General features: G+C 44.1%; 1 protein-coding gene across 1 annotated transcript in view; it reads right to left on the reverse strand.

Moving 5' to 3' along the window:
* Positions 1 to 391: 391 nt before the first annotated feature.
* The window catches only part of NEK4 (NIMA related kinase 4), a 29921-nt gene continuing 2530 nt past the window's right edge, over positions 392 to 27782 (reverse strand). Inside the window, exons 3-15 of the mRNA XM_056129224.1 lie at positions 25412 to 25609; positions 24959 to 25066; positions 23375 to 23529; positions 20039 to 20180; positions 17613 to 18014; positions 14467 to 14616; positions 13822 to 13971; positions 13158 to 13224; positions 12112 to 12221; positions 10131 to 10219; positions 7753 to 7958; positions 6122 to 6255; positions 392 to 1074 (exon numbers count right to left, since the gene is read on the reverse strand). Coding sequence (XP_055985199.1) covers positions 982 to 1074; positions 6122 to 6255; positions 7753 to 7958; positions 10131 to 10219; positions 12112 to 12221; positions 13158 to 13224; positions 13822 to 13971; positions 14467 to 14616; positions 17613 to 18014; positions 20039 to 20180; positions 23375 to 23529; positions 24959 to 25066; positions 25412 to 25609 — 2004 coding nt within the window. The 3' untranslated portion in view covers positions 392 to 981. The remainder of the gene's footprint in view (positions 1075 to 6121; positions 6256 to 7752; positions 7959 to 10130; positions 10220 to 12111; positions 12222 to 13157; positions 13225 to 13821; positions 13972 to 14466; positions 14617 to 17612; positions 18015 to 20038; positions 20181 to 23374; positions 23530 to 24958; positions 25067 to 25411; positions 25610 to 27782) is intronic.

Consider the following 27782-nt stretch of genomic DNA (forward strand, 5'->3'; position numbering starts at 1 on the left):
TGTGGAAAGATAAACACTATCTTGATGTACTTTTACATTTAACATAACAAAGAATCTGGACTGCTTAATTGGAGAAGGGATTACTGGTGTTTTTTTTTTTTTTGCGGGGGTGGGAGGGTGGGGAGAGTGGTTAGGGGGTTATATTTGGCCATGCTCAGGGCTTACTCCTGTCTCTGATCTCAGAGATCACTCCAGTGGTGCTCAGGGGAGCATGTGGGGTGCCAAGGATCTAACCCAGGTCAACTGCTTATAAAGCAAGCGCCTTCCCCGCTGTACTATATAACTCCAGCCACAAAATCAGTGTTTTAAGAAATATTTTTGCTGAACACAATTAAAAATAAAACAGTATGTAGAAAACATTGATTTACAAAGCCAAAAATACCTGTTTTAATTCTTGTATTCTCCAAATGAGGTTCATATATAAAAACAAAATGTTACATTTATATCAATATGTATAAAAGGAATTCAGTTGCTCAAATGCTAGATACAATTTTATAGTCTCTAAATATATTTAGAGAATCATGAATTGACTTTTTAAAAAAATAATATATCAATTACTACTTAAGGTTATTTACAAAAAGTATCACCGGCAACATTTATTTCCCCTATTGCTTTTATCACTATAGTATATAAAACTTCCAAATAATTATTTTATGTTCCTGGATTCAAACTAAATAGCATTAAAAAAAAAAATCAAGTTCTAGATAACTAAGTTGGTGTTCAAGGCTCAGTAAACAGTAAACCAAAAAAAAAAAAAGTCTTCGACCTTTTCCTTATACACTGAATAAGAATGCTAAAGGTGTTTTTCTTTCTTCAGTGAGTTTTCTTCATCTGTTTGCTCTAATTTTTTCTGGTAAAAAGAGTCCCAGAGAGACAGCATGGTGAATGGCCGACCTCCAAGTATTGTTCTGGGTTGTTTATGTTTAAGCAAAAACATTTGAAAATAGGTCTTTAGTTCTGGCAGCAAATTAGAATAAATTGTCAAAAATTCACATTTTCTTCAAAGAATTTCAACTGGCGAGCTTTCACACTGTAAGTCGTATACTTTTCACCCATATGCTCCTGTAAACGTACCTATATGAGAAACAAAGAAATCAGTATATAGAGTAGAAAAAAAATTTCTGTAATTTTAAAAGCTTTTTTTTCCCTATTAACTGATTTACAAAGTTATTGATAGTTACATTTTAGGCATAGTGTTAGAAGAACCTTTTCTAAGTGTGATACCACAAGTGGAAACCATAAGGGAAAATACTAACAATTCTGTTTATAAACTAAATTAAAATCCTGAAGATACAAAAAATGAGAACTATTAGAAATGAGCAAACAAATTTAATACTTGCAAAATATATCCCAGAGGATACCACCATCAGGAGCTCTTGAAATCAATAAACTATTAAAATAGTGTTATTTATTAGTGAGTAAAAAATACATATATAATTTTTCCCAGCGCATTACTGAAAACAATTGAGCAATTGGCGGACAACTGACAAAAACTTATCAGCTAGGACCAGACAGACAGTACAGCAGGTAGGACGTTTTGCCTGGCACCCGGTGACCAGGGTTTGATCTTGGAACCACATATAGTCCCCGAATAACACCAGGAGTGATCCCTGAGTGCAGAGTCAGAATTAAACTGAGTGCCACCTGGTGTAGCCCCAAACACCTCACACCCCAAATGAAACATTTTCTTTCAAAAACAACCAACGAGGGTACCGGCTGAAGCAAAAGTATAGCAGGTAGGGTGTTTGCCTTGCACGCAGCTGAGCCAGGTTCAATCCTCAACATCCCATATGGTCCCCAGAGCACCACCAGGAGTAATTCCTGAGTGCAGAGCCAGGAGCAACCCCTGAGTATCACCAGGTGTGACCCAAAAAACCAAAAATAACCAGAGAAAACCTTACAGCTGAATAAATTCAGAGAAAGAGGAGAGCTGTGCAAAGCCTGCCGTCATTCCAAGGCATTTGTTATGAGTTAAACATTGCAGGGACCAGGGAAAGGGGAATAAAAGACTTTAAAAATGCCCGTTTCTCAGAGAGGTACGAGCTTGCAGTGACGAGACATGAAGGGCCTCTCGGGATGGGGGGTGGAACTGGCACCTCTCCCTACCCTGCCCTGACCCCGAGTTGCCACCCATGACTGGCTCCTCTGGTTCTGGGTGCCCTTGATCCCAGAGGCACACAAACAAATCTCAGAACCCAGCGGCTTTTGGCAGAAATGCTTCTGGACTGTGAACTAGGCTACGGCCCCGTGCCACCCCGGGTGGGAAAGGGCGTTGTCCCTTCTGCCTTCCCTTCTGCAGCAGCATGGTGACCACCATCTTTCAGATCCTATTGGACAGAGAGGTATGAGCTTGCAGTGATGAGACACGCAGGGCCTCTCAGGATGGGGGGTGGAACCAGACTCTCTCCCCGCCCTGATGAGACCCCGAGTTGCCTCCCACAACCGGCTCATCCAGCTCCTGAGTGGCCATGATCCCAGAGGCACACAAACCAATCTTGGAACCCAGCGGCTTTTGGCAGAAATCCCTCCAGACTTAATTACTAAAATACCAGAAATCAAAAATCACGCAACAGCAGCTGCGCGGCATCATATGCTCTTATAAGCAACAGAAAACAAATTATCTAATGATGCCTTTTCGGCAGGTCTGATTGTTGGGGGGGAAATTCCAAATAATAATGGTGGGTCTTCTGTTGAATAATTGAATGTAATCAAAGTAGAGAGAGAGTAAAGTGGAAATCATATGCCACACAGGCAGGAGAAGGGGTGGGATGGGGGGTATACTGGGGTTCTTGGTGGTGGAACATGTACACTGGTGAAGGGACAGGTCTTTGATCATTGTATGACCGAGACTTAAACCTTTGTAACTGTTAAAAAAAGATTTAAAGCTTTGTAACTGTCCTCAAGGTGATTCAATAAAAAGAATAAGTAAAATAAAAAAATTTTATTTTTGACCATTTGTGAGTGAGTGTATGTGCCTTGCACAGATCACAGATCACAGATCATCCTGTTATTCATCGATTGCCTCGAGCAGGCCCCAGTAACGTCTCCTTCATCCTAGCCCTGAGATTATATTCAAGACTCTTTAGGAGAATGAGACCCATCATTGTTACTGGTATTTGGAATATTGGGTACACCACGGGGAGTTTGCCAGACTCTGCCGTGTGGGCAGGCTACATTCGGTAGCCTGCCAGTTTGTCAAAGTAGGAATGAGATGTCATAATAAGATGTCTGCGGCCGCGCGGTTCTGGGAGCTGGTTTTTATAGTCTCTGAGTCTTGGCCGCTGATGGGATTACATGGCGCCAGGGGGCCAGTTGTTGGGTATGACCCCCGCCTACTGGAATTTGGAGGATCTGGGTGGAGGATGCTCGACTCCAATTCGAGTAGGCTTGGAGATCTCAGCCCCGGAACCCACGTGGCTTTGTCCCTCTGCCGGTACCTTCAGGTGTGCGGAGAGTGGTCTCAGCATGGTGGTGGCTGGTCCTGGAGGTCTTCGGCTGCCGGGGCCCTGGTCAGGGCGGGGAGGAAAGCTCAACCCGCTCCCCTCCAAGGGGCCCCGGCGAGGAATAGCCAGGCGCGGGGGCAGGAGACTGCACTGTTCTCCCTCCCGGAGCTGGTTTTATAGTCTCTGAGTCTTGGCTGCTGATGGGATTACAGGGCGCCAGGGGGCCAGTTGGTGGGTGTGACCCCCCACCTACTGGAATTTGGAGGATCTGGGTGGAGGATGCTCGACTCCAATCCGAGTAGGCTTGGAGATCTCGGCCCCAGAACCCACGTGGCTTTGTCCCTCTGCCGGTACCTTCAGGTGTGCGGAGAGTGGTCTCAGCATGGTGGTGGCTGGTCCTGGAGGTCTTCGGCTGCCGGGGCCCTGGTCAGGGCGGGGAGGAAAGCTCAACCCGCTCCCCTCCAAGGGGCCCCGGCGAGGAATAGCCAGGCGCGGGGGCAGGAGACTGCACTGTTCTCCCTCCGGGAGCTGGTTTTTAGTCTCTGAGTCTTGGCCGCTGATGGGATTACATGGCGCCAGGGGGCCAGTTGGTGGGTGTGACCCCCGCCTACTGGAATTTGGAGGATCTGGGTGGAGGATGCTCGACTCCAATCCGAGTAGGCTTGGAGATCTCGGCCCCGGAACGCACGTGTCTGCCTTGCACATGTCTGTATATTCAGCTGTAAGGTTTTTTGTTTGGTTGTTACGAAAATGCAGGTAAAAATTTTGGGGTCACACCCAGCAATGCTCAGGGTTTATCCTGGCTCTGTGCTTAGGGATCTCTCCTGGCAGAATAATCTTTTCATTTTTTTTGGGGGGGGGCGTATCACACTCAGTGATGCTCAAGGGTTACTCCTGGGTCTGCCCCAGAACAGTCTTTTCAGTAAATGGCGTTAGAACAGCTGGATATTCATAAGCAGAAGAATAAAATTGCAGCCAATCCTTACATGATCCATAAAATTAACTGAAAACTGATAATTGACCTTACTGTAGCACTGCACTGTGCTCCCATTGTTCATCGATTTGCTCAAGCAGGCACCAGTAACATGTCCATTGTGAGACTTGTTACTGTTTTTGGCATATCAAATATGCCACAGGGAGCTTGCCAGGCTCTGGCGTGTGGGCGGAATACTCTCAGTAGCTTGCCGGGCTCTCAGCGGCAGAGAAATTGAACCTGGGTCGGCCACGTGCAAGGCAAATGCCCTACCCTCTGTGCTATCGCTCCAGCTCAACAGACCTAACTAGTATTTTAAATGATAAACTCTAAGGCAGGAACAATAATAGTACATGCATGAGACTGACCCTGGCTCGATCCTCTGGCATTCCACATGGTTCCTTGAGCTCCACTATGAGTAATTCCTATGTATAGAGCCAGGAGTAAACCCTGAGCATTGCCGGGTGTGGCCCAAACCTTCCACCCCTCAAAAATAAATGAAACAAGAAAAAGAAAAGAATAAGCTGTCACATCCTCAAGGTTAGGTAAAGCCTTCTTGACATATCAAAAAGTACAAGTGACAAAAACACATTAGATTTTGACCAAAAAAAAAAATTATTTTTTTGGGGGTGGCATACTTCGCAGTGCTCAGGCTTTATTTCTCACTCTGTCCTCAGGAATCATTCCTATTACTACTACTCACAATACAATTGTGCCAACTCCTAGATGTTGACAAACTTAAAACCTTTTCTGCTGCAAACAATTAACAAGAATCACCAATTCACAAGAGTAGGAAAAAAAAACCTTCACAGATCATGTATCTGAAAAAGGACTTGTATCTAGAATATAAAAATAACTCTACTCAACAACAAAAAGATAAATGATCATACAGAAAGGATCAGAATAGATATGTCTCCCTAAAAAGATAAGACTCATAACCAATAGATGCCTAAAAGATTTGTATCATCAATTTCATTAGGAAAAAGTAAGTCTAATATGTAATGAGATACTCTTCACAACCACTAGGATGGTTAGTGGTTGTGAAATGACATGTATTATAAAAATGACATATATATATTTTTTTTTGTGGAAGGCTGTGGATAAATTAGAACCCTTGTACATTACTAGCAAGAATGTAAAATGATGCAGCTATTTGGTAAAACAGTCTGGCAGTTTTTTTAAATGTTAAAGAGAAACTTGTATGATTCAATAATTTCAACTCCTACTACATATATAACCAAAAAAAGTGAAAATATAAGTCCACACAAAAACAGTACAGAAATGTCCACAACAGCCTAAATGTCCATTAGCTGATGAACAAATAAAATGTGGAACAGTAATACAATGAAATATTATCTGACCATTCAGAAAAATGAAATAAATGATAGCACTGAATGAAAACATGCTAGTTGAAAGAAGTCTTGCACAAGACCACATATTTTGTAGGATACCATTGAAGTGAAATGTGGTTGCTTAGGGATGGAGGACTTGGGGGACAGTGGGGAGAGATTGTCAGTGGATGCAGGGGGTTTTAATTACATGTTCTAACATTGATTGTGGTGATATCTGTACAACTCTGTAACCAGACTGAAAACCACTGTACATTTTTGAATGAGTAGAATGTATATTCCGTGGATTATAGTTCAAAAGGCTATTGAGAAAAATGTTAGCACTGCATGAAGCTTGCAGCAAACAGGAAACTCACCTCTCTCTCCAATTCATCCTCCTCTTCCAAAAGATCATACACCTGTTCCAAGAGCTGAATCCCCAGGCCCTGGATTACATCAGCTCTCAAGACTTCAACTATTCTTCGGATCTTTTCGGAACCTGGCATGATAGCTAGAAAACAATTGCAAAGATGAGGAAAGTTACTTGAGGTTTAATGACTTCTTGCCTTTTTAATGATTAAGAATGCTATGTGGGGCCAGAGAGACAGCACAAAGGGCTGGAGTGCATGCTTTGCAGGCAGGAAGTCTTGGTTACACTCCTGGCACTGCTTGAAACCCCTGAGTAACAGCAGAAGTAACCCCCAAACACCAAGCCAGTAGTAGTCCCAAGCATCACCAGGTGTGGCCCCAAAACAACAAAAATGCTATGTGTGTGGGGGTGGGGGTAGGAAGGGGACTAGAGAGATAATACAGAGGGTAGGGTGCTTGCCTTACATGCAGCTGACCCGGGTTCAATCCCCGGTCCTGAGCGCAGAGTCAGGAGTGAGCCCTGAGCACTGCTGGCTATGGCCAAGAACAAAACAAACAACAAACAAATACAAAAGCTATATGGGAGGAGCTGGAGAAATAACACAGCAGTTAAGGCACTCGCCTTGCCAACCCAAGTTTGATCCCTGACACCATTGATGCTCCCTTGAGCCCCAGTGGGAGAGATTCCTGAGCAGGAAGCCAGGAATAAGCCCTGAGGACAGTTGGATATGACCAACCGCCCACCAAAAAAAAAAGATCTATGGAAGCTGGGATATATAGTTCAGTGGTAGAGTACATGCATTATTTATATTAGGCACAGAGTTTGATCCCTAGTACTTCAAAATAAAAATTTAGATGTATACATGGGAGATACCATCGCCACATCGCCACCAGCAGTGATCCCTGAGCAGAGAGCCAGGAATAAGCCCCAGTACTGCTGGGTATGGCCCAACTCCCCACCTCCCCGCCAAAAAAAAGGCATATGAGCTTATACTTCATGTCACCTTACTATTTTCTACACCTAATAACCTAACAACTACAACTAATTTGAGAAAAATCAACAAAAAATCCAAATATGGTTTGTTTTGTTTTGTTTTTTTGGGGGTCATACCCAGCAGTACTCGGGGATTATTCCTGACTCTATGCTCAGGTGTCACTCCTGATGGTACTCAGGGGACCATATGTGTGCTGCAGGAGATTAAACCTGGATCAGCCACATGCCCTAACCTCTATACTATCATTCTAGCCCTTGTTTTCACTTACTTTTTTTTTCTTTTGCCTTTGTTTGTTCGTGGGTCACACTCGGTGGTGTTCAGGACTTACTTCTGGCTCTGAGCCCAGGGATCAACCTGGTGAGGCTCAGGACCATATGAGGTGCCAGCGATCAAACTTGGGTCAGCCATGTATAAAGCAAATGCTCTACCTGCTGTACTAGTGCTCCAGCCTCTTTTTCACTTACTTTTAAAAATCAATTTTCATTCAGCTTCTCAGGAACAATAATTTTTGGACAAAAAATACATACCTTTTATGGAGCTATTCAAGTGGGAAAAAAACTGCAAGCATTAGCTCTCTGTGTTTGACACATTTATTGGAAATAAACATTTCTTCTCAAGTATGCTAAAAAGGCACAGACAATCACCTGAAGGTAGCTCTTTAAAACGAAGCTCCTCTGCCTCCTCTGCAACTTTACCATGAAGTATCAGCGTGTCCCGATACTTCCGATGAAGTTTAAATTCTGACACTGGATCTGGTATTGGCAGATCTTCACAGCTCTCTTTAGAATCCAGTTTTAGGGTCTGAGTCATCAACTGTACCAAGTCACTCATTTCATTTGTATGACCTTTCCTGGGGGTGGGGGAGAGGTAGACACATTGTTATTTGATTTGGCTGCATGAGAACTTTTCACAGAAAAATTAGATTCAAAATGATAAAGGCAGCTCAGATAGAGAAGAGAGCACCAAATAAAGGGTGTTGGGAAGATCCACCCAGGATGGGAGATGCATGCTGAAAGTAGACTATAGAACTGAACATGATTGTCACTCAATGCCTCTTTTGCAAAACACAGCACCCAAAAGGAGGGAAAGAACAAAAGGGAATGCCCTGCCACAGAGGCAGGGTGCGAGGAGGGGGGAGATGGGGAGTGGGAGGGATACTGGGATCAGTGGTGGTAGAAAAGAGCACTGGTGGAGGGATGGGTACTTGATCATTGTATAACTGAAGCCCAAACACAAAATTTTATTTATTTATTTTTTTATTAGTGAAACACCATGAGGTACAGTTATAGACTTATAAATTTTTGTGTTTGGGTTTCAGTTATACAATGATCAAGTACCCATCCCTCCACCAGTGCCCATCATCCACCACCACGGGTCCCAGCATCCCCCCCCACCCCCCATCCCCCCGTCCCACCTTGCCTCTGTGGCAGGGTATTCCTCCTTGTTCTCTCTCTCTTCTTTTGGGTACTGTTTTGCAAGAGAGGCCTTGAGTGGCAATCATGTTTGGTCTATAGACTACTTTTAGCATGCTTCTCCCACCCTGGGAGGGTCTCACCTTTTATTTGGTGCTCTCTTCTCTATCTGAGCTTCCTTTTCACCTAGCACATGTGACTGGCCTTCCATTCATGGAGCAAAATTCCTGGTACTAATCTCAGCCATTCCTGGGTGTTAGTCTCCCATTTTTGTTGCTTTATCTTCCCCAGATGAATGCAATCTTTCTGTGTCTATCCTGCTCTTTCTGACTCATTTCACCAAGCACAAAAATTTGTAAGTCTACAACTGTACCTCATGGTGTTTCACTAATAAAAATTTAAAAAAAAAATGATCCGCAGGGAAGCTATGTTTCCAAAGGGCCACATAAACTATCAGACAAGCGCTTCCACAAATAACAAAATCAAATGAGAATGGGATGTAGCATGTACAAAATCTGTGGACAGGGTCTGGTTCAGAGTCAACAGCCTTTAGATTAATAGCAGGGCATTCTGACCACAGAACCAAAGGACAGAGTTTACAACAGTCACTGCTGCTGCAAAAATGAGGGAAGAATCTTGGAGAAAGTCAGAAAGAGGCAGCCACACATTCTGTGCATAAATTCTGCCAAGGGCTGGGACATGGCTCAGTAGTACAGCTCAGGCCTTGCTTGTGCTGGCACAGAGTCCCCCTGACAAGCCCCTCCAGGACCCCTGAGCACTGAGCTAGAAATAACGCCCAGCACTGCCAGCTGTGGCCCCAAAGCAAAAATAAATTTTAATAAATTCTGCTCAATTATTTCTAAGCAACTTAACTGCAATCTACATCTAAGTACTCAAGAATAGTAAACTGGGGGGGGGGAGGGGGGAGGGGACTGGAGCGACAGCACGGCAGGTAGGGCCTTGCATGCAGCTGACCCAGGTTCAATTCCCAGCATCCCATATGGTCCTCTGAGCACGGACAGGAGTGATTCCTGTGTGCAAAGCCAGGAGTAACCCCTGAGCATCACTGGGTGTGACCCAAAAAGAGAAAAAAAAAAAGAACAGTTAACTGGGGCCACAGCTATTATACTGTAGGTAGGGCACTTGCCTTGCACGCAGCTCACCTGCTGGGTTCAATCCCTGGCATCCCATATGGTTCCCCAAGCCCATCAGGAGTGATTCTTTTTTTTTTTTTTCAGGAGTGATTCCTGAGTGCAGAGCCAGGCATAAGCCCTGAGCATTGCCAGATGTGGCCCAGTCCCCTCCCCCTCAAAAAAAGAAAAGAAAAAAGGCCCATAATCATGAACATCATGAGTGAGCTGTAAGACAACCTTCAGCAATCTATACTATATATAATACATTAGAATCCTCAAGAGCAAAGGTAATTTAAAAAAATCTGAATGAAATTCAGATTTATTCATTAGACATTTTTAGCTCTAGCAAATACCAAAAAATCATTCGTAACAACACCAATGACAGTACTATAGGTCTGGAATGCTACTATAAATGTACATTTTGGATTAATTAAAAAAATATATCATTTGTGAATGGAGAAGGGAAAAGCAGCTTACCCTTCCCTGGAATCCCCATCTGATTTATCAGTTGAACTTGTAGAAGAACTTAACTCATCCTCAGAGAGACCATGGGGCAGCTTCCTTTCCTAGCAATATTGGCAAAAATAAGTTTCCGTATGGTAATGAAAATGTAATACACAAAGCTGTCTCAAAAGCAATCCAGACAAGCATATACCCAGGTCCATGTAATCAGGAGAAATGAATAAAGGTTTAACAAGGACTGATGCTACCTTGCCCAAATGACATCCCAGGTTCATCATGAAGTTTAATATGTGAAGCTTGAGGAATATCAAGGTGAAATTTTATATGGCCTTTGAAAGTCTCACTATGACATTTCTTCCCAGAGGAGAGTGGATGAAAAGTTCTGGTGTGTTCCAAATCTCATGCAGTTGGGGCTGATATCAAAAGGATACTGACTTTTTGGTTTTAGAACTCGGTTCACAGGGGACCATACGTAGTGAGAGGGATTAAACCCAGGTTGATAACAAAACGTGCGAAGCAAGTGCCCAACCCATTAAACTATTGCTCTGGCCACAAGATTGTCATTTTAACCTAAAAATAAAGTCACTGTGGGAGCTGGAGAGATAATACAGTGGGTACGGTGTTTGTCTTACATGTGGCAAGCAGGGTTCACTCCCCGGCATTCCATATAATCCCCCCTACATTGCCAAGACTAATTCCTGAGGGCAGAGTGAGAGTAGCCCCTGAACATTACCTGGAAGTGCCCATATCCCAAACAATAATAGCAATATAATAATAATAATAATAATAATAATGCCATTAAATAAAAGCAACCACAGATTGCTCATATGTGAGAATCCTAAAATGTTTTTTTTAAAAATAATGTAATTATACACAAATCTTACAATTTTGAGAAGATCTGGAGACAAAAGACTTAGTGAAATTAAATCTTTGTGTGTGTGAGTTCCTGTACGTGTGTGTGTGTTTGCGCCTGTGCATGTGTGTACATGTGCCTATGTGTACCCGTGTGCATATCTGTATGTGTTTGCCAGCGTGTGTGTGTGCGTGCGTGTGTAATTTTTTTTGGCCACATCAGGTGGCAATGCCTGGGGAACTATCTACAGTGATGGGTCAAACCAGAGTTAACCACATGCAAGTTGAATACTATCTCTCTGGTCCTCTATAATAGCATATTTTTAAAAACGCAAGTATTCGTTATGTTCAAACACAACATTTAAATTTAAAAATATGCTCCTAAAAATAATGTCAGAAGCTACAATACAGAAAAATGGAATTACCCCAGGGTGTTGGAGCACAGGCTGGAAACCTTGCAATGACCCATTTAGCCGCCAGATGGTGCCCCTACACCGTCTGTAATTGACGGTAGGTTTCTTGATTAGCAAGTGAGTCTAAAACCTGAACAAGAATAAGTCAAATGTCACCTGATGGAGGCTCTTTGTTTTGTTTGTCCTGGGGCCACACCCAGCAGTGCTCAGGGGTTACTCCTGGCTCTGCACTCAGGTATCATTCCTGGTAGACTCAGGAGACCATATGGGATGCCGGGGATCAAACCTGGGTACGCTGTGTGCAAGGCAAGTGGCCTCCCTGCAGTGCAGTGCTACTGATTGTGCCCCTGGTGGGGGCCCCTTTATTGGCTGGCAGGGAATCATCCAGCAGTGACCTTGGGGTGTTTGCAGCAGGGCCCCCATGCAAAAAGCCTGCACTGCAGCTTTTGAGCCTCTCCATGGTCCCAGGAATCTTGTCTTCAAGACTCTCTAGGAAAGAGACTTAACTTGAAACTGAAAAATTGGTGCTTGATATGTGCTTGAAAAAATATGAGTTTCCTTAGTGAAGTAAACAGTCCCTTTAATTCTGAGCAGTAATTTCCTTTGCCCAAAGCACTGAGTTATGTATTAAGCCAGCACCACCTCAGAGGTAAATGGAGCTGACATCCCTGAGGGCCAATCTCACATTAGGCTCACTGGGCACAGACATGGCCGCCATCCCTGTCAGGTACCTGAGCAGCACTGGAGTCAGAAGTCAGACACTGAGAAGGGCTGGGCTCTCCTTCCTCTCGTGGGTTTCCTGACCCCGCTGCACTCAGAGAAGCTCTCCTCATGGAAGGGCCTGAAAGAGGAGACACCGAGCATAATTTGCAGTGTGCTGGCTCAAAGGAAAACAGTTCTGCAATGGGCCAACATGGAAGGTACCCCAAGCTGCATGGGCCAGCCTCGAAATTACACAAACAGAACATGCACGATCATTCTGTTATCTGACTCCACACTTCAAATTTCAGCTCTAGGTCGAGCAGCAATGTGACCTCAGACAATAGTTACTTAATCCTTCTGAGCCTTAGTTTCTTTAGCTGCAAAGTGGGGATAATGCTCCCTGCCTTGGAGGGTTACTGTCAGGAGGAAATGAGAGCCTGCTAAAATGCTCGCTGTAATACTTAAGACAGTCAGCATTCAAGAAATTGAAACTGCAACGGCCGTCTCTAGAGAAAACGCATAATGCTAGGAAAGAGAATGGTCAGCCCAGGGTAGTACCATTCTCCTGGGTTCCGTTCTCTGCTCCCAAGAAAAGCAGCAGACTCTGAGCATGTTTTAACACATTAAACAATTGCTTCATCTCTTGTCTGAAATCCCCCAGCAATTACTGTTTTCCTAAGCGCTCTTTCTCTCCCTCTTTCTAGTAGGGACCCTCATTCCCTGTGCAGGTCTGGTGGTTAGTGCTCTGATGCTAGCAGCCACCAGAGCAATATTAGGGATACCAGGAACCAAACAAAGGGCCTCACGCATAGCATGTGATGTCATATAAGTCATTTCCCCACCCCTCTTTATCTCTTTTACTATCCACTCTCTCTGCTAATGCAAGTTCGAGTTCCAATGTCCTTTGCTGGTTTTTCAAGGGTTTGACTTGTACTTTTCAAAAACGCTTCCTAGTCAGTTTCCGAAATAGTTTACCAATGCTTGTCAATTCTAAAGACCCCTCACGCAGAATCAGGGCTGATGTCCATGAACCACATCAACCACCACAAGCAGAGGAATGAGGGAGCAGCTTTACCTGCAGGGTGTGTTTCTTCTTGTGACTGCTTCAGCCGCCTCCTCTCTCTTGCTGATAAGGGTCGGTCCTGTTGAAAAAAAGAGTCACTCCAGTCCCACTCACCACTCTTAGAACCCTTCAGTGCATGAGGAATGTGGAAAAGACATAGGTCGTGAAAGGAGGGTCCACATGAAAGCACCTAGAGCAGAGTGATAGCTAGGAGCTAGGAAAGACCACAGCCTGCATTCCTGGGAAGTGCTCATTTTCAGAATGGAAATAGGGTAGGGCTGAGGGGAGATGGTACTCTGCTTTCCCCAGGTTAAAAATCTACTTGGTCTCTTGGTCTCCTTGATTAACTGAAGTGACCATCCCTGGATCATTAGAATCTGTCCATGTCAAAATTTCTGCTGAAGAGCATAAATCTGATCTTTCCAATATTTGGCAAAAAGCAGAGTGAAGTTACTTGAATATAGAACTTGACAACGTGTGCAGGATTTTACAGCCAAACAACTCAGTCGGATTTATTTTCAAACCTGAGGCTGGAGTAATAGTTAAACAGGCTCAAAGCATCCTTTGCCTGTGGGAGATCTGGGCGCCATCCCTAGCACCTTGTGGAGCCCAGCCCAGAGCCAGGAGAAGCCCCCAGCCACTGCTACAGGTGGCCCCCCTGCCCAAATCCACCAACCTTTGATAATGAGACCTCCGTGCCCCTAGAACTGCTCACAGGGACAGAGACTACCATGCTCTGCTTCTCAGCATTCGTTTGTGCTGGCGTGACGTCCACTTTTTCAGCAGTAGGAAGAGAAGGCAAATGTTGAGGAAGAGCCTCCTGGAACTTAAAAGTGTTTCAAAAAATAAATGAAATATTTTTTAAAAGGGCAGGTAAGGGAAGATGATCAGTTTCATACACAGTCACTCCCAAAGCACATCCCCCTTCCCCCCACTGGGAAGTCTCCTGTGTCTGTGATATAATGTCAAATAATAAGGCATCAGTGACTATGCCTTATTAGGCATCAGTGACATTATATGCCTCCTTATCAGGAGCCCAGAAACTGCTCACCAACATGACCCAGGAGAGATCAGAGTTTGGTACTTGTCAGTCTGTCCCCTCTAGTTCTCAAAATGATCAGTCTACCCTGGCGAGATGGACAATGGGCAGCAAGATAAAATGCTCACTTTGAGGACATTTGAAAACTAGTATTTAGCATTCTTGCTGCTGCCACCCTTCTCCATATGTTCTTGCATCTCGTATATGCCTTTTTGGGGCAACTGTACGTCATTCGAAATAGAAGCCCAATTCCCTGAAGTCTGTTTCCCGAGCAGAACTGACCTCTCTCTTTTCCCCACAGTGCTCAGTCTGTTCTTGTTTCCTCTGCCGTCGCTGTCGAGACAAAGAAGGGTCAGAGCCTGAACTGTGTGGCAGTAAGCCTGGGTGAATCCTGTCCTGCTTCTCTGGAATACAGTTATCAGAAACTTGATCCTTAAAAAAAAAAATAGTAAAATGAGACAAACGACATAGTAAAAAAATGTGTTTAAATTCTGCCATGCTGGAGATGGAACCCAGGGCCTGACACATGGAAGGAATGTGCTTTGCCACTGAGGCACATTTCTGGCCCTGAAACTGCATTTTTAACTTTCATATGGCCAAATCTTCCATGCCCACCTTTAAAATTACACTTAAACACATAAGCAGAGTAAACAGGCCAATGCAAAATACCAACATAAGTTATTCACATATTCTGGCTTTTTTTCTTTTTCCTTTACCCAAATAAAAAGTATTTTCATTAAATTACTCAGATGTTGAACTGAACTGACAGCACAATAGGTAAGGCACTTGCCTTGTATGTACCCAATCAGGGTTTGATCTCCAGCATCCCAGCATCCCCAGTAGTGCTGACCATGGCCAGCAGTAATTCCTAAGTGCAGAGCCAGTGACTCAAAAAACAAAACAAACAAAAAATTTATCCAGATTATTATTAAACAGAAACTACTGATGTTAGTTTTTTCAATTTTTTTAAAATGTTTTTCTAACTTTCAGTTAGGCATCAATTAAGTCCACTTTTTGTTTTGTTTTGTTTTGTTTTGTTTTGGGGGAGTTGCACACCCGACTGTACGCAGGGCTTACTCCTGGCTCTGTGCTCAGAGATCACTCCTGGTAGGGCTCAGGGAACCATATGTGATGCTAAGGATCCATCCAAGTCAACCACATGAATTAAGTGCCCTACCCACTGTACTATCACTCCAGCCCTTAAATCCACTTTAATATACATTTACTTTGCAAATAAACTTCAGTTATTTGGATAGACCTTAAAAAAACTTAATGAAAAGAGCACTGAATTTGAAGTCAGAATTGCCGTTTCTGAGAAACTAAATCTCCCTGAACGTCACTGTCTGTCCACTATCCTCCTGTTGTTCATCAATTTGCTCGAGCGGGCCCAGTAACGTCTCCATTGGAGACTTTGTTGTTACTGTGTCTGGCATATCGAATACGTCACGGGGAGCTTGCCAGGCTCTGCCGTGCGGGCGAGATACTCTCGGTAGCTTGCCGGGCTCTCCGAGAGGGGCGGAGGAATCGAACTCGGGTCAGCCATGTTGGCTGCGTGCAAGGCAAACGCCCTACCGCTGTGTGTTCCTAATTGATAAATCGGCAAAATGCCGCACTCCATGAGTGGTGTATGAAGCTCCTAAGACTATGTTTAACACATACTGAGTGCTCTAAACATGGATCCTAATCATTATCAGTAGTGAAAAAAAATCATTATCAGTAGTAATGATAATACAAATAATCTTTATTAAGTTAAAAAGATCACCCTGGGTTTCGTTATTTCAGCTAATGCATATAAACATTACAACAGGGACTGGAGGGGCTTGAGGAATAGCACAGTGGGTAGGGCGTTTGTCTTGGACACAGCTGCCTGGAGTTCAATCCCCAGCATCTCATGTGGTCCCCGGAGCACTACCAGGAGTAATTACTGAATACAGAGCAAGGAGTCAGCCCTGAGCATGGCCAGGTGTGGTCCCAAAACAAAAACAAAACAATCAAAAAAAGAATCAAAGATTTTGGGACCGAAAAAATTGTACAGCAGGTAGGGCATTTGCCGTGCACACAGCCAACCTGGATTTGATCCCTGGCATCCCATATAGTTCCCGGATCACCACTGCCAGAAGTGATCCCTAAGCATAGAGCCAGGAGTAACCCCTGAGCACCACCGGGTGTGGCTCCCCCCAAAATAAATAAGGTCAAGAGCAATAGGGTAGGGTACTTGCCTCACATGTGGCTGACCCAGGTTCAATCCCTGGCAACCCACACAGTCCCCTGAGCCTGTCAGGAATGATCCCTGAATGCAGAGCCAGGACTAAGCCCTGAGCACTGCCGAATATGGCTCAAATATCAAAATAAATAAAATAAAACAAATCTTCACATTTATTTTTTAAACTTTTGATATACATATTTGTAGGGCTGGAGTGATAGCACAGCGGGTAGGGCGTTTGCCTTGCATGTGGCCGACCCGGGTTCAATTCATCTGCCCCTCTCGGAGAGCCCAGCAAGCTACTGAGAGTATCTCGCCCACACAGCAAAGCCTGGCAAGCTCCCTGTGGTATATTCGATATGCCAAAAACAGTAATAATAAGTCTCACAATTTGTTGTGAGACGTTACTGGTGCCCGCTCGAGCAAATCGATGAACGGGAGGACGGTGCTACAGTGTATTTGTAAGTCCTTAAGAACTTAATATATACCTAAAACTTAAGATATGTTAGAAACGTATATATATATATATATATATATATCTTAAAAAAACAAAGTATTTAATTCCTTAAGAAATCAGATCAATCCACTAACTTTTCAAAAACCAGAAGGAATATAGTATTATCTGGTAGCTGGAACTACCTATTCCCTGGGAAGACTACAGAAGGGTCAAACAAATAGGAAAACAACATACAAACTGCATGCTTTAGCAGGATGGGAAAACTGGGGATACTGGTGGAAGGAAGGTCACACTGTTGGTGGGATTGGTGTTAGAACACTGTATGCCTGAAACAACTGTATTATAACTTTGTAAATCACAGTATTTTAATAAATCTAAATTATTGTTTTTTTTTTTCTTTTTGGGTCACAAAAAGAAATGCGATGCTCAGGGGTTACTCCTGGCTCTGCACTCAGGAATCACTCCTGGCAGTGCTCGGGGGACCATATGGGATGCTGGGAATCGAACCCAGGTTGGCCGCATGCAAGGCAAATGCCCTACCCACTGTGCTATCACTCTAACCCCTAAATTATTGTTTTAAATTCCAAGTTTCAACCACGGCAAGGCATGGAATGAATCTAAGAATCCCATGGGTCCCATCCTTTGGGTTCCATTAGGTTTAAGCCAGTACATAGAGTAACAGATTTTCCTAAAATGTCAACTAAAGCACCACCAGAGCAGACAGCCCTCTATCACAGATGTCTCCAGTGCCTGGTGCAGATCACTCACCTGGTCCTTCGGCTTTGGGTTTGTGTTTAGGGGCTGCAGAGGCTTCGCTGGAACATTCCTTTCCCCAGTGACATCATCAGAGGAGCATGTGGGAGTTAGGGCTCCAGGCTGAGGGCTGGGTACAGTGTCATCCTGAAGCCTCTCCTTCATTTGAGAAAGAGTGCTTTTACTTTCTGGCTCATTCACAGCACCTAAGCCTCTTGGCTGGTCCTCATGAACCACTCTGCCCCCTGAGTCCCTCCTCTCTGCAGGTAGGAGGTCAATATCCACCCTGCTGATTGTGGCCAGTGATTCTGCAGTGCTGCTCAAGTCTGCTTTGCACGTGGGGTCTTTCAGATTTGCAGGTGTCTTCAAGGGCTCGACAACTATGGCTTTCTCCTGGGACAAACATCGGTCTTCAGCCTGGGTGGAAATAAGCTTCTAAGTTATTACACTACTCCTCAGTACATCACCCCAAGGAAAGACTCAAATATCTGTGAGCAGCAGCAGCATCCACAATGGTCCGAAGGTGGACAACTCAAATGCCCACTAGCAGATGAATGGATGGATGCAGTGCATACATCCACTGGAACGACAGAAAGTCTGAGAAAGGAGTAAAGTCCTAACATATTCTCCAATATGGATAAACCTTGAAAACATGCTACGGGGAATAAGCCAGACACAGAGGCAAAGATTGTATGATTCCATTTATACTAGGTACATAAAAGGCGAGTACACAGAAAGCCGATCATCCGTTACTGGGACTTAACAGTAGAGGCATGGGGGGAAGGGGGCATTGCTTAATTGGTGCAAAGTTTCTGTTTGAAATGACGAAAGGGTGTTTGGAAGTTGGTGGAGCTGGTTGCACAACACTGTGGACATAATTAAGGTCACTGAATTGCATGCCCAAATATGATTCAAATGGGAGCTTCAGACTGAGTGAAGTTAGTCAGAATTAGAGCAAAAGACACAGGATGATCTCTCTCATAAGTGGTGCATAAAGAAACAAAATAAGGGTGTAACAGATACCAGAGGCAACAGAGGCAACTCGCCACAGAGAAGAAAGGGGGAGGGTTGGGGGAGAGGGGAGGCTGGTGTTACACACCAGGGTGCTTAAATAATTTTTTTAAATGACTCAAACAGGGCCAGACAGATAGCTCCGAGGACTGGCATGCAAGCTTCCCATGCAGGAGCCCCGGGTTTGAGTCTCAAACCCATACCATGACCCATACCATATGGGCACCACTGAGTATGCTCCCGAAGAAACAAAAACAGAAAAAAACAACAATGAGTCAAATGGCTATATATATATATATATATACATATATATATATATATATATATATATGTCGCAATAAAACAAATTAACAACCTAAATATGAGCTACAAGGACAATACTCCTAGAAGAAAACATAGGCAAACATCTTTAAGACCTGGGGTAAGGCAAGAAATTCTCAGGCAGACTCCTGAAAAAGGAGCAACAACAGTTAGAACAACATAAAGGAAACAGGGCCAGGGAGGCATCTCACAGAGTTGCAGGGCCTGCTTTGCATGCAGGAGCACGGGTCATTGCATGGTCCCCCAAACACCACCAGAAGTGGCCTCCAGTACGGCTGTGTGGGGCTCATACAGAAAAGAAGAAAAGAAAATCATGACTTTTTCAGTAGCGTGATTATGACAGTGTAGAGCACGTTTTTTATATACAACATTTAATCTTCGGCACCATATACACACACACTTACAAGATAAACGGGAACAAGGGCTGGATAAATAGTAAGGCCTTGGCCTTTGCATGTGTCTGACCTGGGTGTGATCCTAGACCCAACAGGGTTCCCTGAGCCCCACCAGGGGTGATCACTGAGCTCAGAGCCAGGAGTAAGCCCTGAGCACTGCTAGGTGTGGCTCAAAAACAAACAACCAGACACCACACTGGGGCCAGAGAGACAGCACAGCAGGTAGGGCACTTGCCTTGCACACAGTCAACCCAGGTTCAACTGCCTGCATCCCATGTGGTTTCCCAAGTCCACGAGGAATGACCCTGGAGTGCAGAGCCCTGAGCACTTAGGTGTGACCAGGTGTGACCCCAAAAGAAAAGAAAACAAAATCCCACACTGGAGCCCAGGGACAGCTCAACAATCAGTGCTTGCCTTGTAGGCACAGGAGCTAGGAGGCAAGAGCCATCCTGGGGGGACTTCTGTTTGGTATTCCTGGCACCATAATTGAAAACCAAAAACAAAAATACAGAATGCAACTCACATGGCAACTGAGTGTGTGTGTGTGTGTGTGTGTGTGTGTGTGTATGTGTGTGTGTGAGCACAGCAACTAAGGTTGCCACTCTCCATCCAGAAAGGCCACGCCACAACTCAGGCTTCCACCCCCAGTTCTCTTAACAACCAAAGGGAAAGGGAAAGTTTTGAAAATCAAAATCTAAACAAAAAGAAACATACCATTATACATGTCTTGGAGCCCTCAGACGAGCACTTTCGGGAGGGAACAACTTCATGATTTGAGTCAGCCTTTCCAGAAACCACAGTAGCAACAGGCTTGGATTTAGAGTCACCATTTTTAATATTATTTTTGGAGGTTTTGCTTTATGAGAAAGAAGAAAAAGTCATCAATATAGTGAAGATAAGGGGTTTTTAGGTATATGAGAAAAGACATAGATATATTATACTCCCTTAAAGAATTGCTCCATTAAAAAAAAAATCCCTTTTTTTAAAAAAATTTTTTCCTTATTTTTGTTCGTTTTTTTGGGATTTCTGGTTTGAGGGCCATACCTGGCAGTTCCCAGGTCAGTGCCTGGGGGTCACTCCCAGTAGTGCCCAGGGGACCGTGCAGTGTGAAAGATGCAAAACATAAAGTTCTATCTCTTTGAGTTATTTCTTAGCCCTTTTTCTTGAGAATTTCTTTTTTTGGGGGGTGGGGTGGGATGAAGCACACCCAGCTCTGCTCAGGGTCTAATCCTGGTGCTGTGCTCAGGAGTGACCCAGGCTGGTCCTCAGGGGACCTTATGTGGTACAAGGGATCAGAAGTGGAGTCACTGCTGCAACAGCCACACACAAAGCAAATGCCTTACCTCCGGTACTATCTCTGGGGCCCTGATTATTTGTTCTTGTGGGTCCCAAGGATTAAACCTACATCCTCCATATGCAAGCATGTGCCGGATCACTGAGATACATCTCTGGCCTCCACTTTAAGTAACTGGAGAGATAGTACAGATGCTAAGGTGTTTGCCTTGCATCACATTGACCCTGGTACAACTCGCCGACACTGCGTGGTCCCCTGAGCACCGCCAGGAGTAATCTCTAAGCCCAGAACCGGGAAGCCCCTGAATACCTCTGGGTATGATTAAAAATAAATAAAATAAATAAATAGAGGGGCTAGAATGATAATATAGCAGGTAGGGCATTTGTCTTGCATGCAGCTGACCCAGGTTCGGTCCCGGGCATCCCAGATGGTCCCCTGAGCACCACCTGGAGTGATTCCGGAGTGAGTGCAGAGCCAGAAGTAACCCCTAAGCACTGCCAGGTGTGACCCAAAGAGCCATGAAAGAAAAAAGAAAAAAGAAGGGAAAAAAATAAATACCTTAGGAAAATTCTCACTATTTTCTAACACAGTACATAACATATTGTCACTGTCACTGTCCTCCCGTTCATCGATTTGCTTGAGCGGGCCCAGTAACGTCTCCATTTTGAGACTTGTTGTTACTGTGTTTGGCATACTGAATACGTCACGGGTAGCTTGCCAGGCTTTGTGTGTTTTTTAAGTTGGTTCCTAAAAATAGGTCTTCTTTTAAAAAAAAATCACATTCAGTATGTTTTAGAATCCTCTGAGGACTATTTTTTTTAAATGGTTCTCCAATTGCTGATTTTGGCAATTATGCAAATCTCAACATGTGTTCTTATCATGCAATTTTACTTCCTTTTTGTAAAAATATCAGTAGGGTTACAAATTTTTGTGCTTGGGTTTCAATTATACAATGATCAAATACCCATCCCTCCACCAGTGCCCATTTCCCACCACCACAGATCCCAGTAGGGGCTAGAGAGAGAGAGAGTTCAATGGGGCTGGAGTACAGGCTTTAAAGAGACCCCAGATTTAACCTTTGGCCTACATGGTCCTCCAGCACCGTTGGACAACACTGTCCTTTCTCCTCCCACAGGGAGCTTAGGTTTACTGAGTAACTCCCATAACAGTGTCCCTGAGGCACACCCAATTCCATCAAGAACCAATAATCCTATCTTGCTTTTCTCTTTCCTTTATGTCACTTGCATAGTTTAGAAATGTCCTTTTTGTATAGACACAGGAGGACAGTTGATGCTATGCTTTGTAACATGGGAGTTAATTGACTCTAAAATAATATTTACTCCTGGGCATCCATATTCACTTAAGCCTCAGTTGCCCTTAGTTCCTAGCACTCCAAAAGCAAGGTCCCGATGAAGGGACTGGATGAACCCAGGGCAAGCAATAAGCTACCCTGGCATCAAAAGGGGACAAGCTAAGCATCATAAGTATAATAAGAGCATGGTCATGGACAAACTCTGTCATGACCCAAAAAGGAAGTAACTGAATAAGGACCCCACTGGGGTTGGAAAGACTAATCTGGCCTGAAGACTGTGGTCTGGAATATATAGGGAGACGTCCCCAGGAAGATCAAACCTTTGAGCTTAATATATCTCTTACTGTGTCCATACAAAATGAACTAGAAATATTATAAGAAGTAAGTTTACTATGATTGGTTAAATGGATTACTAGCTGAGGAAAGGAGAAAGCAATACACCCTAGATGGAATCCCATCCTTGAGTGGATCTCTTAGTAATCTAGAGTGCGAACCCTCAGATGAGATTTTGTCCTTGAATTAATCTCCTAGAATTTCCCCTGAAGGAGTGGCTTTACCTCTGTTTGTCGTTATGACAATGTTCAACCCCACCCATGTTGTACCCCCACCCTTCATGATGTCTATATAACTATGCTGAAATGGGAAAGGGGATGATAACTATGAGAAAGAGAAGGACTAGATGAGAACCAGAATGGAATGAGAACTATGACGACTGGATGATGACTAGAAGGTGAGGACTATGAGGATGAGGATGATGGAACTATGATGACTGGGACTATGACCAAAACTATGACTATGATAGTTTGTCCTCTAAGGGGATTGTGACTACAACTGTGCTGTAAGGGGAGAGATTGGACTACTCTGGGGAGAGAGAAATAAACTGACTACTGACCGGCCTGAGGCCCAGTTCCTGTTTCTCCATTGCCCTAGTCCGTCTGTTCATCCGCTGTGGGCCAGCCTGAGGAGGCAGCTCTCGGCGACCGAACGCTCAAGTCCCGTGTGCCCACACTTTTCCTTTGAAACTCACACAGCACCACCAGGAATGACCCCTGAGTACTAAACCAGAAATAACTCCTGCATACTGCCAGATAAAACAAACCAAAAAACCCCCAAAAACAAAAAAACACAAAACACAAAATCTTTTTTTTATCCCTTTTGTTTTCAGGCCACACCTGGTGAAGCTCAGAGGTTACTCCTGGTTCTGTGCTCACGAATCACTCTTGGCTGGGGTTGGGGGACAAAATAGGATGCCAGGGATCAAGCCCAGGTCGGTCATGTGCAAGGCAAGAGCCTTACCTGTTGTACTAGCTCTCCAGCCCCAAAAACACAAATCCTTATCAATAAAAATTAAGGAAACCACCATCACGATTTCCTCCATGTTGAAAAAAAGTAAAAGCCACCCTCTCCTACTCCATCTAAGTTATTGCTAAGGGCAGTTGCTTACGCCTTTGTGGCCTCCAAGAACAAGACTATTTGGCGCTTTATGTAAGGTTGCCTCAGGATGCTGCGCACAGACGGTCTCTCTTCAGGCCTTTTGCTCAGCATTGATCTGATCAGCTCTGCCAGCTCTGGGCTATAATCTTTCGGCATGGGTGGCAGCTGCAGAGAGAAATAATACTGCAATTATGAATAGTGGTCTCGTGAAGCAAAGTAAACGGCAAAGGTTTCTCAATATGTAGAGTTATGACCCACGCAATCAGAAAATAATGAGTATATAAGTGTATGCACAGTGTATGGTGTGCGAATTATAGTAACAAGCTGTAAGGTTGCAAAAGTGCATCCTTCAGGCCATCAGTCCCACTTGGGGATTATCTTCTGTAGAAATAAGAGTATGGATTCTTAAAGCTGTATCTACCAGGCAATTCATTCCAATATTGTTCAGTGGCAAACATCAAGAAAAAACTTAAATGTCTATTCACTGGGGATGTATGGAACAGATTATAATATATCCTTCTAATAAAATACTAGCAATGTCTTAAATAAGACCTGGCATGGTAAGATATTCTGACATGGAAAAATATTTTCTTGCAGGGGCTAGAATATGACTTTAAGGGCTGGAACTCATGCTTTGCATGCAGGAGCCCCAGATTCAATCTTTAGCAGCACCAGCTGAAGTCTTCAAAGCCAATAATCCACCTTTACAAAATTATTTAAAACTGATCTGGGGCTGGAGAAATAGCATGACAGGCCTGACGTATGCTTCCCATGCAGGAGGCTCAGTTTGGTCCCTGATACCCCCTGGTCCCCCCAAGGACCCTGAGCACAGAGCTGACAGTAGCCTCTGACCATATAGAGTAGGGTGCCCCTCCATCCCCCTGCCAAGTGATCAGTCTCATGTCCTCAAGTTCAACCTTCCCCACTATAGGAACCCACTTTATCAACTATCCATCCAACATTAATGGTTACTTTTGTTCTTGTCTACTTACAAAACTGCATTAAACTTACCCTGCTCCAAATAGTTAAAGCAGTTCATTCCGGGTAAAGCAGAAACATACCAAAGGAAAAAAAATGCCATGCCTTAAGTTTTACGGTTAGACCAGGCAAAGTTAGCACAGGGAAGGCTGACACCCTGGACTCTGAATAAAGCAGAAAAGGTTCAACTGGAGCTGAAACAAGAATGGCCTTAAAGAAGGGAAGGACTTCCAGAAGCCAATGTACCGAATACAAAACTCATTTTTTGAAGTGTAATTAGCGAATGTTGATGGAAATAGCAATGCTTCAGCTATAAAAACATCAGCATAAATAAAAATGGCCTTGATGCAGCTTATGTAACTAACTGAAGCTGGTTACTGTGTTAAGGAGTCAACTAAAAAATTCAAGAAGTCAGAACTTATTATTTGATTCCAAATTCATTAGTTGTCATTCCTCCTAAATCCCTGAAGTCTAAATATTTTATAGCTGTGTAAAATAATTAGCTGAGGAGAAATTATTTTCCTTTCGCCTCATACTGTAAGGTAAAGTGCTCAATAAAACTTGACTGAATACAGAAGAAAAAAAAAGAGAGAGAGAGGGAAAGAAATGTCCTTACCTTTCCTTCGATAATCCGATAAACTAAAGAATTCATGTCTTTTGCATTGAAAGCATGCTTCAGAGTGGCCATTTCATAAACACAGCATCCCAGAGCCCAAACATCGGACTAGGAAAGGAAAATAGAAGAGGGCTAAATGTGGAACTGTCTTATTTACATTTTTCCCCTTTCAGAAAAACATTCTCCTAATCCAACTCGAAGATGATTTTTCTGGGCTGGACCGATAGCACAGCGAGTAGGGAGTTTGCCTTGCACGCGGCCAACCCAGGTTCGATTCCCAGCATCCCATATAGTCCCCTGAGCACCGCCAGGAGTAACTCCTGAGTGCAGAGCCAGGAGTAACCCCAGTGCATCGCCAGATGTGACCCAAAAAGAAAAAAAAAAAAGATGATTCTTCTGAGTGGCCTTATGGGCTCTACCCTATAGAGACAAGGAGTGCGTGTTCAGCCCTACCTTATAGTTGTAGGGTTTGTTGGAGAACAGTTCGGGGCTCATGTAGTAGGGTGTGCCAATGAGGGTGCTGGCCATATCACAGTGGTTCTCTAACACGCGGGCGATTCCTAGGTCCCCCACTTTGATGATGTTGGTTCTGGTTAGGAAGACATTTTGAGTCTTGAGATCTCGGTGAAGGATGTGTTTTTCATGTAAATACTGCGAGAAGAAATATCAGCATATCATTAAATATAGTACACGCGACAGTGATTTCTTCCTGGCTGTGTTATATACCCTCAAATGAAAGAATTAAAGAGCCTTAGTTATCTATATATCAAAACCCCATTGTTTTGAGGCTGGAGCAGTAATACAGTGGATAAGGGCACTTGCCTTGTACACAGCCAACCCAGACTCAATCCCTGGCACCCCATAAGGTCCCCTGTGCCCCACCAGGGGTCATCCCTGAAAGTAAGACTCAGGAGTAAGCCCTGAGCACTGCCTGGAGTATCCTACAAACAACACAACAACAACACTATTGTTTTGTAACCTCTAAATAAAAAGCCTAATTTGCAATTTTCCAAAATAAGAACATAGAGGCGGGGGCTGGAGAGAGTGCAGTGCATCGGGCACTTGCCTTCTACGCAGCCGATCTGGGTTCCATCCTTGGGAACCCCATATGTCCCTCCCAGGCTTGTCAGGAGTAATTCCTGAGTGTCAAGCCAGGAACAACCCCTGAGCACTGCTGGGTATGGCAAAGAAAAAAAAAGCAATAGTATAGCAGGTAGGCTGCTTGCCTTGCACACGGCCAATTCAGGTTCAATCCCCAACACCCCATAAGGTCCCTCAGACCCCAACAGGAGTAAGTAAGCCCGCAGCACAGAGCCGGGAATGACCCAAAAATAAAACAAAGTGACCAAGCCAAAATTAAAAAATTAAGTTCCAGAGGATGAGACCAGAGAGATAGTACAGTGGATAGTAGATTGTTTGCCCTGCACATGGTCTGACCCGGGTTTCATCCAAGACACCCCCTATGGTTCCCTGAGTACTGCCAAGAGTGAGCACTGCTGTGCATGGCCCAAAAAGCAACCATAAAGTAAAGTAAAATTTCCAGGGACTGGGAGACAGTACAACAGTTAGGGTACATCCCTACCATGAGTCAAACTGGGTCTGAGTTCGACTTGAACACTGCTGGGGTGACCCAGGCACTGTGAGGCCATAGAAGCTGGTATCCTGAGGGCCACGAACCACCAGTCTGCTGGTCAAGAAGTACTGGTGGGGCCCACCTAGGCCTTCTGAGGACTGCTTGCTAGGATCCCCAAAAGAAAACAAAATGAAGTTCCATGCATCAATCTACCCATATCTTATACAACTCTCCCTGGTGGTTGATGATTATATCATTTGGCATTATATGAATCCAGTTAGGAAGTATGCTGGAACTCCCACTGAAAGTAGAAAGACAGAAGTCCGGAGCAACAGTACAGCAGGTAGGGCTCTTGCTTTGCCTGCAAATCTGGAATCAATACCCGCACCCATACTGTCTCTCAAGGCCACCAGGATGGTCTCTGAGTCGAGAACCAGGAGTAAACCCTGAGCACCACTGGGTGTGGTCAAAAACAAACAAAGAAAGAAAGTACAAAGACAACTTACACATCATATGTAGATTCCTTTTAGACTCATGAAATCGTCAATTTAAGAATAATTTTAGAATAATTTCAAATATAGCAAGTTCACCTGTCTGTAGAGTATCACACAATTTAAACAAAGTCATCAATCCTGGGTAATCTACCCAGTCCTACAGTGGTACTTCATAAAGAGTCTCATGTTTAAATATGTGTATGTTAAAATACAAACTGTTTTGAATTTCCAATCAAAACAGAGTTAATACCCAAGTTCCCAAAATTTAAGCATATTAACTATCTCAGTCACTTTTCACTATGACATATGTGGTGGACCTGCTGATAATTCTTTGTCAACTCAGGACCGTCAAAGTTGTCTTTGCTATAAAAATGAAACACATGGAGCACTGGCCTCTCCTGTGATTAGATATAAAATATCTGTCTGTTTACAATAAACACACGGTCACGGTCCTCCCATTCATCGATTTGCTCGAGTGGGCCCAGTAACATCTCCATCGTGAGACAGCTGTTACTGTGTTTGGCATATTGAACACATCACGGGTAGCTTGCCAGGCTCTGCCATGCGGGCGAGATACTCTGGGTAGCTTGCCGGGCTTTCCGAGAGGGGTGGCGGAATCGAACTCGGGTTGGCCATATTGGCTGCGTGCAAGGCAAACGCCCTACCGCTGTGCTATCGCTCCAGCCCTGGGAAACACACACTGGGAAAAATTCCAAATCTACAGCAAGAAGGCATGGGTAAGCATTATAAATGAAAA

The sequence above is a fragment of the Sorex fumeus genome, unplaced genomic scaffold (genome assembly GCF_029834395.1).
Source record: "Sorex fumeus unplaced genomic scaffold, SorFum_2.1 ptg000072l, whole genome shotgun sequence".
In the NCBI taxonomy this organism is placed as follows: Eukaryota; Metazoa; Chordata; class Mammalia; order Eulipotyphla; family Soricidae; genus Sorex; species Sorex fumeus.